At 34.1% G+C, this 15,600-nt stretch overlaps 2 protein-coding genes across 2 annotated transcripts in view; both read left to right on the forward strand.

Moving 5' to 3' along the window:
• Positions 765–14,862, forward strand: LOC105169196. Its single transcript, XM_011089541.2, has 19 exons — positions 765–1,400; positions 2,076–2,150; positions 3,303–3,418; positions 4,429–4,543; positions 5,314–5,442; positions 7,315–7,362; positions 7,939–8,135; positions 8,231–8,427; positions 8,537–8,829; positions 9,071–9,220; positions 9,310–9,717; positions 9,817–9,966; positions 11,764–11,836; positions 12,382–12,509; positions 12,626–12,832; positions 12,915–13,046; positions 13,125–13,253; positions 13,853–14,086; positions 14,528–14,862. Exons 1-19 carry the CDS (start codon positions 1,266–1,268, stop codon positions 14,645–14,647), a joined length of 3,036 nt encoding a protein of 1,011 aa, XP_011087843.1. The 5' UTR covers positions 765–1,265; the 3' UTR covers positions 14,648–14,862.
• Positions 15,239–15,600, forward strand: part of LOC105169206 (peptidyl-prolyl cis-trans isomerase FKBP42) — a 5,058-nt gene continuing 4,696 nt past the window's right edge. Inside the window, exon 1 of the mRNA XM_011089552.2 lies at positions 15,239–15,403. The gene's annotated coding sequence lies outside the window, so the exon portion shown is untranslated. The remainder of the gene's footprint in view (positions 15,404–15,600) is intronic.

A 15,600-nucleotide genomic window follows, 5' to 3' on the forward strand; every position in this document is an offset into this window, starting at 1 on the left:
TTTTTATGGGATTATAGATTAATTAGGTGAAGAGTTTGCTATTGTTTGCCAAAATTATGTGAATATAGTACTGTAAAGGAACAAACAGCAAAATGAAACAACTTTTGCATTTTAATTAATTAGACATAAGGATAAAGTGATGCATCTTTATTGTTTTAATTATTAGCCTTCAATAACTCACATGCCCGTTTCTCATCACTACCTTTATGAAAAAAAGTAAAAAGATAAAACAAAATTTTAGCAAGAGAATGCACAAACTTATAATATTATTTAATTAATTATATATTTCAATAGAAAAATTCGAATTCAAACTGTCGTTCTATCCTTTCAAGGGACTATTGTGGATAAATTTTAGTTGTTGATGGTAATACTTTATTCGTATTTAAATGAATACATATTGCGATTTAAATGAGTTTGCATATTATTTCGTAAAAGGAAAGGAGAAAAGAAAACGGCATCCACTTTCCAGTTGTTGGAAAGTAGGAGTTGTAAAGTCCATTTTAAAAGAAATGTGCAAAGTTGTTGTCATGTTAACTCATCGATCAATAATAGATCAGACATATGAAGTTTGATTTGTAATTACGATCGATATCTGGCGTATTACGAAATTACTCATATATAATAATTTCTATATCGTGTAACTAAATTTCGATTTGGTTCAACAGTATATTATCTAATGCTTTATTTTTTAATAATCACTTACAAGAATTTCATATTTGAATAGAGTATAGTATGAGATAGAGTATAGTATGAGAATCTAATAACAGTATATATATTTGTTCAACTTTAATTTGTGTTGCGTTATACTATCATATGTTTGTGTAAGGAATAAAAATTTGACAAAAAATGATTTAATTTTTGTTTCTTGATTTTCCGTGCGTGGTAGCCATGCAGAGTACATATAAAATAGGAGACCAGCGATTCCAGTCACCCTCATTTACCGCTGGGAGAAGTTGGAGGTCGTTGAAAAACCTCCGGCATTTTTCACCGTTTCTTCCCCATTTCTTCACATTAATCCCTAATTAAAATCTCCTGTTCTGATCGATTTCAATTTTGGAAATCCGTTTTCCCCTTTGAGTCTCATTACTGATCATCTAAGCATCGGAGACATTTGTTTTGTTTTGTTTTTTGTGTGTTTTTGTTTTTTTTGTTTTTCTGGATTCGTTCGCGAATCCAACAATCATTGCCGGCAATCAGTTGATGGGTCGTCTGTCGCTTGTGTGAAGGAATTGGAGGCCTGTAGTTTTTCTTGAAAGGGCTGGAAAATGGGTGTCATGTCGAAGCGAATGATGCCGGTTTGTGACAGCCTCTGCATCTGTTGCCCGGGAATGCGGCCCAGATCGCGGCACCCTGTCAAGCGCTACAAGAAGCTGTTGGCTGATATTTATCCGAAGAATATGGTTGGTTCCATCTAAAGTGTATTATTATTAAATTGATTAATGTTTGTTGATCTATTTCTTGTTTGAAAATGATGCACTTTATGATAATTCTAGGTATTTTGATAAATTATTTGAATTACAGATTACATATTCGGATATTTTGATAGTTGCTCTAGAATAATTCTACGTTTTTGTGATCCTGCATTTCTTTTAACGCATATGGTGAAAGAAAAATATCTTTTTCTTTTTCCGCTTAAATATATAAGGTGATTAAGGTTTATGAATGTCTCTAGGAGCAGGTCAATGGCGTCAAATAGTTATGTATCAATGTGCTATGCTACTAAGATGTTTGGAACGACCACCCACTCTGTGATTTTTTTCATTTGGATTATGCTAGCCACTCTTTTTCGTGTCCCTCTAAGAGTTTTGTGTTTTTAAGAGATTAAATCAATCATTTGGATTCTACCACCATAGCTTCTCTTGCTTTTGCACTTTCAAGAATTAGCTGAGCAAAATTCAATATTGAAGCATATGCGTCTTGTTGAGTTTGTTAGTCAGTCTACTTGACACTAGCTGAGAGTTTGTTGGTACAACTATATAGAAGTTTTAGACTCATCTTTCTATGAAAACTAAATTATTTGAAGATTTATCTGCAATTCTGCATTTCTTCATTCATTCTTTCTCCATTTTTGACAGGAGGAAGAACCTAATGATCGAAAAATCAGTAAATTGTGTGAATATGCTTCAAAAAATCCCCTACGAGTACCCAAGGTCAGATTGCTCTAATCATACGGTATTATATGAAATAGTAGTTTTCTCATACTTATGCCTTTAACCGTTGTATTTTCACATTTGAGTGCAATATTTTTCATGCGTTTCTTTCCCTGCATAAAATAACGTGAACATGATATTTATTGAGATTCATACATAAAATTCTAAAATTGTGTGAAACTAATATGCACGATGAAGTTTGAGTACTAGTACGTTGACTCTATGTTGTATCACTAGATATAGGTTGCATATGGGAACTTCATATAAATCAAACTTCCTTAAATTTTCTTTTCGTGGTTCTCATAGTTGTTTGAATGGTTGAATTAAGTTGTAATAAGGTCCAAACATTTTCCACATATTTGGCTGCTTTTCGTGGCTTGATCCCCACTTACATAAGCTGGAAATAACATGCCAGTCCGCATCCCTTCATATTTTTCACTGTTGGCATTGTCATGGACTTGCAATCATACCTCACATTTCCAAGGCCCACTCTTTTGTTCCTCTTCTCCAGTTGTGAAATGGGGTTTACATTAATAGAAACTCTTTAGTTGTTCCTGATATTGCTATTATGTTGATAATTATGAGTTAATTTCTGCTTGTTCTAAGTTATCTGATATGTATATATATTTACGAAATTTTCTCTAGAAAACATAATAATTATTTAATGGACATCATTTGACCTTGAGCGCCTGCGTGTATGTTATCCATTCAAACCATTTGGTTGACGGCATCCAGTTATATGGATTATTTTCAACTTAAGCTAATATTCATGTTTTCTTTTCAGATCCAGTTTGAAATGGGATTTTTGGTATTCACCTTCCCTTAGACATCCTATTAAGATCTTCTAGAATGAGGATTTTTTTCATTAACCTCTATACCTGCATAACCAAGTCTAAGTAGGTTAAGGGAGTGAGATGTATACATTTGTGCATATCTACTTCTCCTAGTTGCTAAGCTATGTTCATTCATTAACTGGGGCTTTTATAATCGCATTATTTCCTATGAAGTTGTGTGATTTGAAATACTTAACTTTTACTTATTATTGCAGTGCAAGCATATCATCTTTCACACATTGCAGTTGGCATACTTAAGTTTCTTATTGGACAAAAACTATAAATAACTAGTATTGACAGTTCATGGCTTATTAACCAGATTACAAGTTTACTTGAGGAAAGGTGTTACCGGGAACTGAGAAATGAAAATATTAACTGTGTAAAAGTTGTCATGTGTATCTACCGGAAGTTGGTTGTGTCTTGCCAGCAGCAAATGTGAGTTCAATTATCCCTGTACTTTTAGTTGAAGAGTTGTGTGTAAAAACATACATGATATTACAACATTTTCTAATTCAGTTCGAAAGAATGAGGCACTAAATTGATACAAGCAACATATTATGATCCATCTCATCGTATTATGTGTTAATGTTGAAAAAGTTGTTAAGAATAAATATGAATTACTTTATGAATCATAAGAATAAATAATGAATCTTATGATCCATTGCACAAGATTCACATTTTCTTCCTTTACATAATTTAAATGGTAGCAATCACTTTTCTCAGCTATTGTTTTTATGGTTTGATTATTTTGCAAGTTATGAACCATAAAGTTCTGTAGACATCCCCAGTTCTCAGAGATAAGATCTCTTAAAGTTTATTCTACACTATTCGTTGATTGTTTCTTTTGGAAGTTAAATCCACTATTAAGTTGGTTCAAAGTATGTTGTACATACAACATATGTTTGTAGTTTCCTATACATTTCGGTTTTGGAATTTATTTATTTTATTTTGAGTTTGTATTTGAAACAATTAAGAATTCTGGAAACATGCTGGCTTTAATTAATTATCAACTTTGACGATATGCAGCGCTATTGTTTTTTGTTGGTCAATTATTAGTTGTGCTCATATTTTATCAAGTATGTCTTTTAAGATGCAATTTTGACTATGTTAATGTTTAACATTGCTAACAAATTGGTTATTTCCACTATGCCAACTGTAAAGATAAATTATGTTATATTGATGCATGAAATGTTCAGTATCCTGACTTTCTTTTGGTTTTTGAGTTTTAGTAGCTGCATCATTTTCAATCAAGAAAATAAGTAAATACAACTGTGTCATGATTCTAAGTATCTTCGCTGTGTTTAAAAATTTCCCCAAAGTTAGACTTGTAGAAGATAAGGTCTATCTCATTTGAGCGTTTTGAAGGTAAGTTGTTTGATGTCGTGATTTTGTTTCATTATATATACTCTTCAAATTTAGATAATATTGCCAACTATTGTGTGCAGGCCATTGTTTGCTGGTAGTTTTTTGAGTATTATACACATTTTGCTGGATCAAACAAGGCATGATGAAATGAGAATTATTGGCTGCCATGCTCTTTTCGACTTTATAAATAACCAGGTAGTATTTATTATTGTATGTCCTTGAGGACCTGTTTGTTTGGCGGGAATGGAATATGATACACACAATATAATGGCAAGGAATTTGATTGCTAAGCATCATACTGCATTTCAAGTGTTCGTTTAGTGTAAGGTATTTAAATAGGAAAATAAATCAATGTCCTTGCAAATATTTGGTATACTATGTACGACATGAATGAGAATCATGTAAATTAACAAAAAGGTCCTCATCGTACATACATATTTATATGTTTATATAATACATAGTTAGGGATATAGAGATTATATACTATGTATGTCTATGCATTTACGCTTATACTAATATATATAATAATTTAAAAGAAAATAAAATGTGATGAATGCATATTTGCTTATAAATGTATAGATATATATTAATTTTATATTGAACTTATCTACACAAACATATTGCCAATTATCAATATAATAGATAAAAAATTAAAATGCATTAGAAACACAAATTATGATTAAGGAAATAAGAATTATAAGGAAACTAAGAAAAAGTCTAGATTTTCAAGGAAAAGGAATAAGAATACCACCAAAATATTAGGATTGCAAATTTCTGAATTTGGGTTAATATTCCCACAAAATATATTTCTTTCCCAAATTTTAAGTAATGTTGCCAAATAAAATAATATGATACTATGTAATTAAAAACTCCTAGAAGATTTACCATTCCCTGCCAAACAAACGGGTCCTTAGAGTACTTGCATTTGTATGACTTGGCTAATGTATTACTATTTATTTGTTTAGAGGGATGGCACCTATATGTTTAACTTGGAAGGATTGATTCCAAAACTCTGTCTTATAGCTCAGGAGATGGGAAATGATGAAAGGATGCTGCGTCTACGTTGTGCTGGGCTTCAAGCCCTCTCTTCTACGGTAAGCTGCTGCATCTGTTAGATCCCAATAAAAGTGTAGACAACAAAGAAATGATTTTTCTTGGAAGATTTATGTTGATTGGAGAACTGTTCCTGGGTTGCTCCTTTCTGCACCTAGGCCATCCATTTGTTTGCATAGGGGCACTTGTTAAGCCTTTTGCAGAATAGTGCACTATCAATCTATATATGTGCTCCATGAGTTTAGAAATTGCATAAGGTCATTTACTCACTGCATTTACTTGTGAGTGCTCCTGTTTGAATTGGAAGAAATGAAAAATTGAAAAGGTGATATAGTTGTGCATTTATACTTAATTGCAGTATAACATAACGGTTGAAAGTTAGTGTTGGTAGCATTAAAGGACTTCAAGTAGGGAGTTTTAGAAAAAAAAATGTATATTAAGACAAAGAATATTATTTTAGGACTTTGAGAAAAAGAAATCACGCATTCTGACTTGAATAACTGTTGTAATAATTGAAGGCTGGAAACTTCTATTAATATTCTCATTAACCTCTAATTAGTTGGAGGCATAGAATTATTTTCCTTTTGTGCTTTAAATAATAAAAGCATGTTTGTTTAGCATACCTGTTAAGTTCTCCTGTCAGGTTGTTTAGCATCACCTTTTCATTGCAGGTTCTGTATCATTTATTGATAATGTATGACAAAGAATGGTAGATTAATGTGAATTTTGTGTTCTCCTAACTGAATCACGTAAATTTTGACCAGTGATATGTTTGAAAATGCACCAAACTTGAGGTTTAATCTGTATAGTCTGTTCATTGATAACTTTTGTCAATTCAGTATATTAAAAAACTATTCTGATCTAGTGGTTAGGTTTGTCAATATGCCCAATTGTGGCTAAGCCAACATGATCTGCAATAATGTAGGAGAAGCATAGCACCATTAGCTGCAGAAGCAGTTTTTAGGATCAGATGTAGATATGCTATTGCTATGAAGCTTTTTCTCCTGACTTCCAAGAAAGATAGCTGAAAATACGATTAATAATTCCACAGTCTCCTTTTCGTACCCATCTTTTAAACCTTTAAGCAATGTTTGATATTTACATCTTTTATCTAATAATATATTTGGTTTTTGATAATACTGGCATACACTTCTAAATAAGTGTGGATTATATCCTCAGAACTTCCACTTCTAGTATGACATTGTTTTGATATCAAGAGAATAGATAATGTATACTTCTTTATAATTGAAGAGCATCAAATTGGGGTCTTTGATTTGTCAATTTTCTTTTCTTTTTTTTTTCTTTAGGATTTTTCATATTCTCTCACCAACTTACTAGATAATGTATATATCCTTCTTTCTTTTTAAATATTTATTTTAATACTATTTGAAATATTTATTTGGAAATTGGAATATTTTTTAACATTAATAATAAATTAAGTAATTAATTAAAATTAAAAATCCAAAACCATTTTTTTAAAGTTTCATTGATTATGCAAATGCATTTGGGGGCGTGCTTCACATACTAGTTGTGTTGAGTGATCATCTATGTTATTAACCAATTTTACTGGAATTACACAACTAAAGTTTTCAGCTCAAATACTTATCTGTGTTGATAAATTGTCTATGTTATTAGCTCTGGTTAAATGATCGGTTTGTTAGGTGTATAGGGGTAATCCTAGCATAGACTTTTCCTCTGTGGTGTGCTAGTTCCAAAAGATATTCTGTCAGGAACTCTCAAGGTTCTGGAAATTTCCCATGTATAATTGCTTGGATCTCTACCCTTCCATGTATGCTTTAATTTGGTTGACATTTGTTCATGTTATTTCATTCTATAATGATCTTCTGATTTTGATTCCTTTGCTAAGTAAAATTAAAGTGTATAATAATCTACTTGAATCTTTTGGTGGGCAGATTTGGTTTATGGGTGAATTCTGTCACATATCAACTGATTTTGACAATGTAAGTCTTTAGATTAAGTTTATTACTGATATTGAACTGTATTATGCTTCTAAATAACTATCCTTCATCTTAGATGTCTCGTCTTATGAGCTTTTCCAGTACTAGTTAACAGAGAGTAGTAACTTATTGCATATAATCATGTCTAACGACATTTTATACATTAGTTGCATTTTGGTGTCTTGCCACTTTTATACATAAGGAAGTTACCTTGTGTTCAAGTCAATGTTATGCTTATAGCATTTAATACCTACCACTGGTTCATTTTTGCGCTGCTTGTCGCTTGAGGGGTTTAGTAAGGAAGAAAGTGTCTTAAGGGGGATTTTGAATCTGCTTTAAAAGCTAGTTCTTTTACTTGATGTTTTGGTCCATCGTCTAAGCGAACACCATTATGGTTTCTGATAATCAAGAGATTTAAAAGAATAGCTGGTGTCTACACATTTATGCTCCATTCTTCTTATATGTTAAAGAACTCATGTTAGGTTGGGACTTTCATGTCAGCTGTTTGCCTTATTGTCATGAGGTGTATTAATTATATTTTGCTGCTCAATAATTATTTCTTGTTTATCAAAAGATCAGGTTGTTTCTGCTATCCTGGAAAATTGTCAAGACTCTGATAAGGAGACCAAATGTTCAGAAAATAGTAATCAGGACACCCAGAACAACTGTGATCAAGACGAGCATAAAGTTGAAAACCAAGTTCCTTTATCATCCGATGTCATGAATAGGGCTATTTCTTGGCGGATGATTGTCCATGATAAAGACTATTTTACCACGTAATTCCTCTTTCCAGGCTTTTTGCTAGAGTATATTTTTGGGTAGATGCCTTGCATTTCATATTCACCTGTATTGATTGTTTCCCTCTAAACAGAGCAGATACTGGAAGCCCTAAATTCTGGTCAAGAGTTTGCTTGCATAACATGGCAAAGTTGGCAAGAGAGGCAACAACTGTGCGTCGTGTTCTAGAGGCGTTGTTCTGTTACTTTGATCAGGGCAATCTGTGGTCTCCTGATCATGGGCTCGCCCTTCCTGTATTGCTGGACATGCAATCAATAGTGGAGAATTCTGGTCTTTAACTTTTTAAACTGCTAAATTTTGAATAGTGGGTTAGCTCACAATCGTCCATTGTTATCACGTGCATTTATGAGTTTGTTTTTCTGGCTTTATGACCTTACAGGGCATAATGCTCACTTCTTGCTATCTACTGTAATCAAGCATCTTGATCATAAGAATGTGCTGAAGGACCCCAATATGCAGATAGATATTGTTCATGTTGCTACCTCCCTGGTTCGAGTAACAAAGGCCCAGGCATCTGTGATGATTATTGGTGCATTTAGTGATATGATGAGACATTTGCGGAAAAGCATACACTGCTCTCTTGATGAATCAGAACTTGGAGGGGACATAATTCAATGGAATAGGAAGTTTCATGCAGCCATTGACGAGTGCCTTGTTCAATTGTCTTATAAGGTTATCAATTCATCTGCAAACTATTTCAGTAAATATATTAGCGGAATGGTATCTAGGAACTTACTGCTTCCAACAAGCTTGCCTGTAGTAGAAGTGATGTTGTGACTACAAGAATACATCACAATCCCAAAACACACACACACACACAGACAAACATACACACCCCTCTTTAGGACGGTTTTTGTGTTTTGAGTTAAAGGTGTTAGAAGAGAACTTAATGTAAGACTGCTCTTCGAAGCAGATTGGGGATGCTGGGCCCATTCTGGATTTGATGGCTGTGATGTTGGAGAATATTTCAAATATAACAGTTATGGCTAGAAACACAGTTGCGGCTGTCTATCGTGCTGCACAGATTGTTGCGTTCTTACCAAATTTGTTGTATCAGAACAAGGCATGGCTCTTCTCATTCTTAAATATCATTAACATCTCATATTTGATTGGAAGTTCAGTCATTCTTAAGTAGTTCTTTTATTTCCGTAGGCTTTCCCTGAAGCATTATTCCATCAAATACTTCTTGCCATGGTCAATCCAGATCATGAGACAAGGCTCGGAGCCCATCGCATATTTTCAGTTGTACTTGTTCCATCTTCTGTTTGCCCTCATATTGCCTTCACCAGCCAATGCTCAACTATTGGTGCTGATTTAGGGAGGACACTTTCTAGATCAGCTTCTGCCTTTTCTTCTTCAGCGGCTTTATTTGAGAAATTACGGAAAGAACATGGTTCTTTGCCAAAAATTGTAGATCAAGCTGATGAAACCTTGACTGATACAGAAGGAAATTCCGAAGACCAATCCTTGTTGACACGACTTAAATCCAGCTACAGTCGAAAGGCTACTATCAAAAGGCATTCTCTTCCTCCGGCTTTGGGTAATATGGAGAAGGAACTGGTACTTCACTTTAAAGCCAGTTGCATATTTCTCTTTAAATCCACTTGTGGTCAACTACTGTTTGGTTGAAATTGTAACAATGGAATGTATTTTCTGCAGAAGGGAATATCACTTAAGTTGAAAACACGACAAATCAGCCTCTTGCTTTCTTCGGTCTGGGTGCAGGCAATCTCTCACTTGAATACTCCTGTAAACTATGAAGCAATTGCTCATACTTACAGCTTGGTGGTGTTATTTTCACAAAACAAGGTAATAATCTGTACCAATGTTTGGTGAATCTATTTCCAATTTGTAATGTAATAGTTTACCCATGTTTGGTGAATCTATTTCCACTTTGTAATGCATATTTGATATTTTCTCCATATTGTTGTCTCTCATTTCGCATGTGTGCAAATATTACAAGATTGCCCTTGTACTTTTATATACTGTTATCAGCTTACTTTTCTTTAATCTATCACAGTAAGTCTACTTTTATCATTTCCAACAGTTTTTGGAGTTCAGTTAATTTAAGTCTATAGAAGAATGAATTGAAATACAGAAATATTACATTTTATAAAATTCATACTCATCTAAGTTCTATTAATCTAAAATACTTCCTGTACGGATGCATTATTAATATATATGATATTCAATCAGTACATTTCACTCTATCCTAATTTGACTTTCACTTTATTATGATTTACCTCTTTCCATTCTTCTCCTAATGGAGGAATGCTAGGAACTTCTGACTTTGTTCCTCTAATAACTGTGGGAAGTTGCGGTTTCTGTTGTCTTTTCTAATACATATTTCTTCATTCACTTGCTCCTTTAACTTACTCTTATGTCTAAGTATTATGCAATTAGTATCCTCATATAAATTGGCCATTCTATAATACCTTATGCGAAAATAGCTCCCCAGCTGACAAGGCTAGAGTTGAACTTAGAACATATGACATGCCAGTTTCTAAATGTACACTTCTCTCAACATACCTAATATTCGAGTTACTTTGAGTTCTTTGCTTAAGTAAATATCTCCTCCTTATAGATGCTGCATTGGTAGGGGTCAGATGCTGCCACTACACTTTGTTTTCATGCTTTAAATAAGAATTAGTTGTACTGCAGAGCAGGTTTACTTTGGGAGTGTGTCAGCCACAATCTTAAGGACTGATTTACAGTATCATGTTAAACTATACAGAAGCTGAGTAAAGCTTCTTATCCTTAACATGTACATCATGTATCTCAAGAATGTTGAGACTGTTTCACAGCAACATCTGTAAGAACTTCAGATGTGGGTATCTTTAATATGGATGTTGTGGAAAACTACCATTTTTTGGCAATATGTGGAGAGATTGTCAGTGACAAAATAACATTGTTTACAAAGTAGTGAAGAGGGAAGCTTTTGCAACCGTGTGGATTTGTGGACTAAAAAATTCTTCACGATCTATAATGTGCATTTATTAATGAAGGCCTTGTTGGTTATGTATAGACAAATGTACAGGAGTATTCTTTAGACGCAGGTTTCATTATAGCACTTTTAGGCTTTCACTTAGATGTTATCATTCCATCTCTATAATTTGATTGAAACATAAGATTTCTTCTTTTATCACTGAAATAGAATAAACAGTGAGAAATTGTAAATTGTTAGAGAAAATGAAAATATTCCGTATAGTGAAGTTTCAAGGGGACTAGGTTTGAAGATAAAGACAATTGAGGGTTTTTCCAGGAATGGAAGGACAAGATATTTGTATGTTGTTAACCATCAAGGGAAAGTACAAATCCTTGTTATCTTTCCTGATTGATTCAATCAACAGCTGTGTTATCGTTATGCAGTTAGTTCCTGTTTTTCCTACGAACTCATAATTAATAGAATCCAGACCTTATCCTAATCTTTACTTTTCCATTTACTTCCATTATGAATGCTTTTATTTTCTCATCTTGCAAAGTTTTGCCTTCATCTTTGTTGTTACTTGCAAATTTGCATTATCACCTGATAAGATGTAAGCATTTGTGTTTTTCATTGTGATTCTTTTTGTGTTTTGTTCTAATGATGCCTTCCTATGTTCTCAGAAATCTAGTAATGATATCCTCATTCGAAGTTTTCAGCTAGCACTTTCCTTAAGAAGCATATCTCTTCAAGGAGGTCAGTGCCAATTGATGGATATATCTTTTTTATCCATATGAGTGCATCCATGATGTGGATGACTAGGTGGTTATATATCGAAAAAAATCACCTAATCTACCAAAACTGCCTTTCTGGATCCCAATTGATGAATTCTTCCTGTCAAGGTTATATTGTATCAATTGTACCCACTCCAGGGCCCTTTTAATATCATGTTGTCCCCCTCTTCAGTGAACTTGAAAGTTTTGCTCTCTCTGCTATTAACAGTTCTTTCCTCTTCAGGATGTCGCCAATGAAACAAATATTGTATTTCATATGGTGCCTCTGAAAATGTTTACTTTTCATTGTTTTATCTCAAGTTTAGGGGCAATAACTAATATAACCTTTTTGGACGAGAGAACTGTGAAACATGCATGAAGTGTTGTTAGATATTAGACAGGATATGCCCTATACTATTATCAACCTTAAAGTGATACAGAACATTAGATTGGATAACTTATATTTAGTTGATACGATGTAATATCAACTTTTCAAACTTGATATATGACTTATGCTGATTTGTGCAGGACAACTTCAACCGTCACGCCGCAGGTCTCTTTTCACATTGGCTACATCGATGATACTTTTCTTGTCAAAAGCCTACAATTTTCTCCCTCTTGTCACATCTGCCAAGACTGCCTTAAGGGATGAAATAGTAGGTGTAATAGATTAGTATATGACATTTTCTGCTTAGGCCTCTTTATGAAATGTGAATACATGATGTTAATGAAATGTGAAGTGTCACGGATGCTATGTTGATGATCTTAACAGGTTGATCCTTTTCTCCGGTTGGTAGATGACTGCAAGCTGCAGGCTGTAGATCATAGAACAGGAATAGATGGTATGGTGAAAGTTTATGGATCAAAAGAAGATGATGAAGATGCATTAAAGTTGCTCTCAGCTATAAAAATTAGTGAGGAGCAATCTACAGAATATTTTGCTTCCATGATTTTGGAGAATTTGGGGAAGCTACCCAATGTAATCTTATCTGGTTATTTCTATAAAATCCATGTATGCTACTCATATGGTGCCCTATTTAAATCTTGCAATCTATGTGCAGGCTGAATTGTCCAATATAAAGGAACAGTTGATTAAAGACTTTCTTCCTGATGATGTATGTCCATTGGGAGCTCAGCTAGTCTCAGAAACTCCTGGAAAAATCTGCGAATCTGGTTCAAAAGATCTTTCTGAGGTGGTATTGTATACTACAATGCTCTCTGTTTGGTTTCTCATTCAAAGTTATATCTATTTGCCATAATGTTTATTGCAGGTTGAGCATTCAATATTTTCAGCAAGTGATGACGATCCAGGTGATTCATTTCTCAGTCGGACAGATTCCTGCTCCCCACTGACACTGGAGAGTCCCAGCCTATTGAGCGTCGATCAATTTATGGATATGGTATTTCAGCTTATTATCTGGTTTACTTTCTGTATATCTCCTGGGTTGATCTTGCTTGCAGCAATCAGATGTTTTTAGTTGTGGAAAGACGAGCATGTATGTGATTCTGAATAGGTGGTTCCCTTTTTATCTGGTTCTTGTTTGTCTTGCTATTTTTGTTTATTAGCTGAACAACTAACGATCTTCTGGAAGGATATTTCAATTGATCAATAATAGCTATTTACTGTTAAGAATTGAGACAAAAATAATAGATATAAAGGATGATTTTGGCAATTTGTTTCAGATAGATACTAGCCTTGAACATGGATTCACACCAAATAGGTTTCTAATGATAAAGATGTATGATTGATAAATTCATGATGTTGGGACAACCAAATGTTAAAGTCAAGGCTGCAAACTTAGCTGTATGAATTGAAGATTGAGCCTGCAGGTCCAGATCAAAGTTCTTCATCATGTACTCTTATGTGTTTTCCTGCATTATTAGATGGCAACTAGGGATTAACCTCAGGGACTTGGTTAATGTTATTCTTCAGAATCTGGAATTGGCATATTTCTTATACTCAACTAGACACTTAAGCATTAGAGGTGGCATTGCCCAGGTGTCCGAGACAACAAAAGAGGTCGGACAACTTTCGTCCTTAATCCCATCTAACATGCCATTCAAGGATATGGCAAGCCAGTGTGAGGCTCTTCAGATTGGAAAGCAGCAAGTCATGTCCAATTTCATGGCCGCCCCAGTGATTCAAGACAGTTCAACAAGCTTATGCTCTCAGGACAGCACCCAGGCACATACTAAACCGTCTTATTCAGATCTTCAGCCAGGATATTTTACGGTAAGTTGTTTCCATAAAATCGATCTTTAGCAATTTCTTTTAAAATAATGTCATGTGATCTGTGTACTCTATCTCAAAGTGGGTGGTGTTTGAAAGTTCATGTGCCTAGAAAGAGCATAAACTGGTTTGCAGTCTACATGATCAGTTGTCATGTAAAAGTTTCCCCACATAATATATTGTAAATTCCCACACTATGGAGCTCGTTGTTTTTGGTGATTCTTTCCCAACAGCGGGGCTTGTGCATGATGTTCTTCATAGTTGGTAACCAGAAAATTTCTCTTATATGTAGTGCTTGTAGGCAGTAATGGTCCTGCAATCTAGTATTTAGAAATATACATGCTCCATTCAAATTTACCCGAAAAATAGTTCATTACTAATGTTATAATTCAGAGGCTTGAAAATATTCTATAAGATTTACTTCAATTAGCAATTTTTTGGCAGACATCATTGATCACTGGTGTTCCCATGCGGTGTGGAGCTGAATTTCAGCATCAACCTGATTTCTTCTGTTTACCAGCTTCGTCTCCATACGATAACTTCCTGAAGGCTGCTGGGGGTTGATTTTATTTGTACATAGTCCGCTCTGCAAAATAATGTTGGCCGTTGAGTCGTATGTGCTTATTTATTTTCTTAAGAGGGTGATTTGTTTCAGGCGAAGAGCTCCAGAAGCTCAAATATAGTAATAGCTCTGATTTCTTGATGTAATCCCCTCAACTCTGATGGATGATTCAACATTTACACTTGTTTTGAACTGGTGTGAGGACTATGTAAATTAATAGAGACATGGTAATTTATTATCAAAATTTGAAGCACAATAACAACGTTCTTATCAAATAGTTAGGGAGGAAAGGAAAAAAGAAAAAAAGTTGATTTGCAGTCAAAGAGAGTTGGCATTTACATGGTCTTAAGAGTAGTTACTGTAATTATTAATAATTTTATAAATTGTGTTCTCAAAGAAAGGCTTATAAACACTTTATATAACATTTTATAAGATGTTTTTAAGGTTATAACATTTTATAAAATGTTTGAGATTTAGTATTTTGATTTCTACAACCAAAAGTAGGAAGCAAAAAAAAAGGAAAAAGAAAAAAGAAGAAGAAAAATTGAACTGGCATCCGACCCGAATTGGTCTATCCAGCAGTAGTTTGACCACGTGAATGCTAACTCATTCACTCCCACTCTCTCTCCAGAATCTTCTTCGATCGCTACAAAGAAAGAACAAAGATAATTGCTCACTTTCTCATTCGAGCTGAGAAAAGGAAAAGAAAATCCGGGGATATTGAATCTTATTCGGCAAAAAGGACTGAACAAATTGCGGTAAGTCTGCTCAGTTGCGACGCTCCAAGTCAGCAATTTCTTGTAATCCTCCGTTTTGCTTCATTTATGATTACTATCCAAGTGATTATTCCAAAGTATCAGCTTGTTGATCGTTTAATCACGAGTCTCACGACCTTTTTTTCTCTTGCATCTGTAGTTTTAGAGAAACCCATTTGACTGAAATCAGTGTCATTGTG

This window comes from Sesamum indicum, linkage group LG1 (genome assembly GCF_000512975.1).
Source record: "Sesamum indicum cultivar Zhongzhi No. 13 linkage group LG1, S_indicum_v1.0, whole genome shotgun sequence".
Taxonomy (NCBI): domain Eukaryota; kingdom Viridiplantae; phylum Streptophyta; class Magnoliopsida; order Lamiales; family Pedaliaceae; genus Sesamum; species Sesamum indicum.

Coding starts and splice junctions, on each gene's coding strand:
- LOC105169196 (XM_011089541.2), top strand. CDS start 1,266: ATGGGTGTCATGTCGAAGCGAATGATGCCGGTTTGTGACAGCCTCTGC. Junction 13,047..13,124: donor GTTCAAAAGATCTTTCTGAG/GTGGTATTGTAT, acceptor TGTTTATTGCAG/GTTGAGCATTCAATATTTTC. Junction 14,087..14,527: donor TTCAGCCAGGATATTTTACG/GTAAGTTGTTTC, acceptor ATTTTTTGGCAG/ACATCATTGATCACTGGTGT.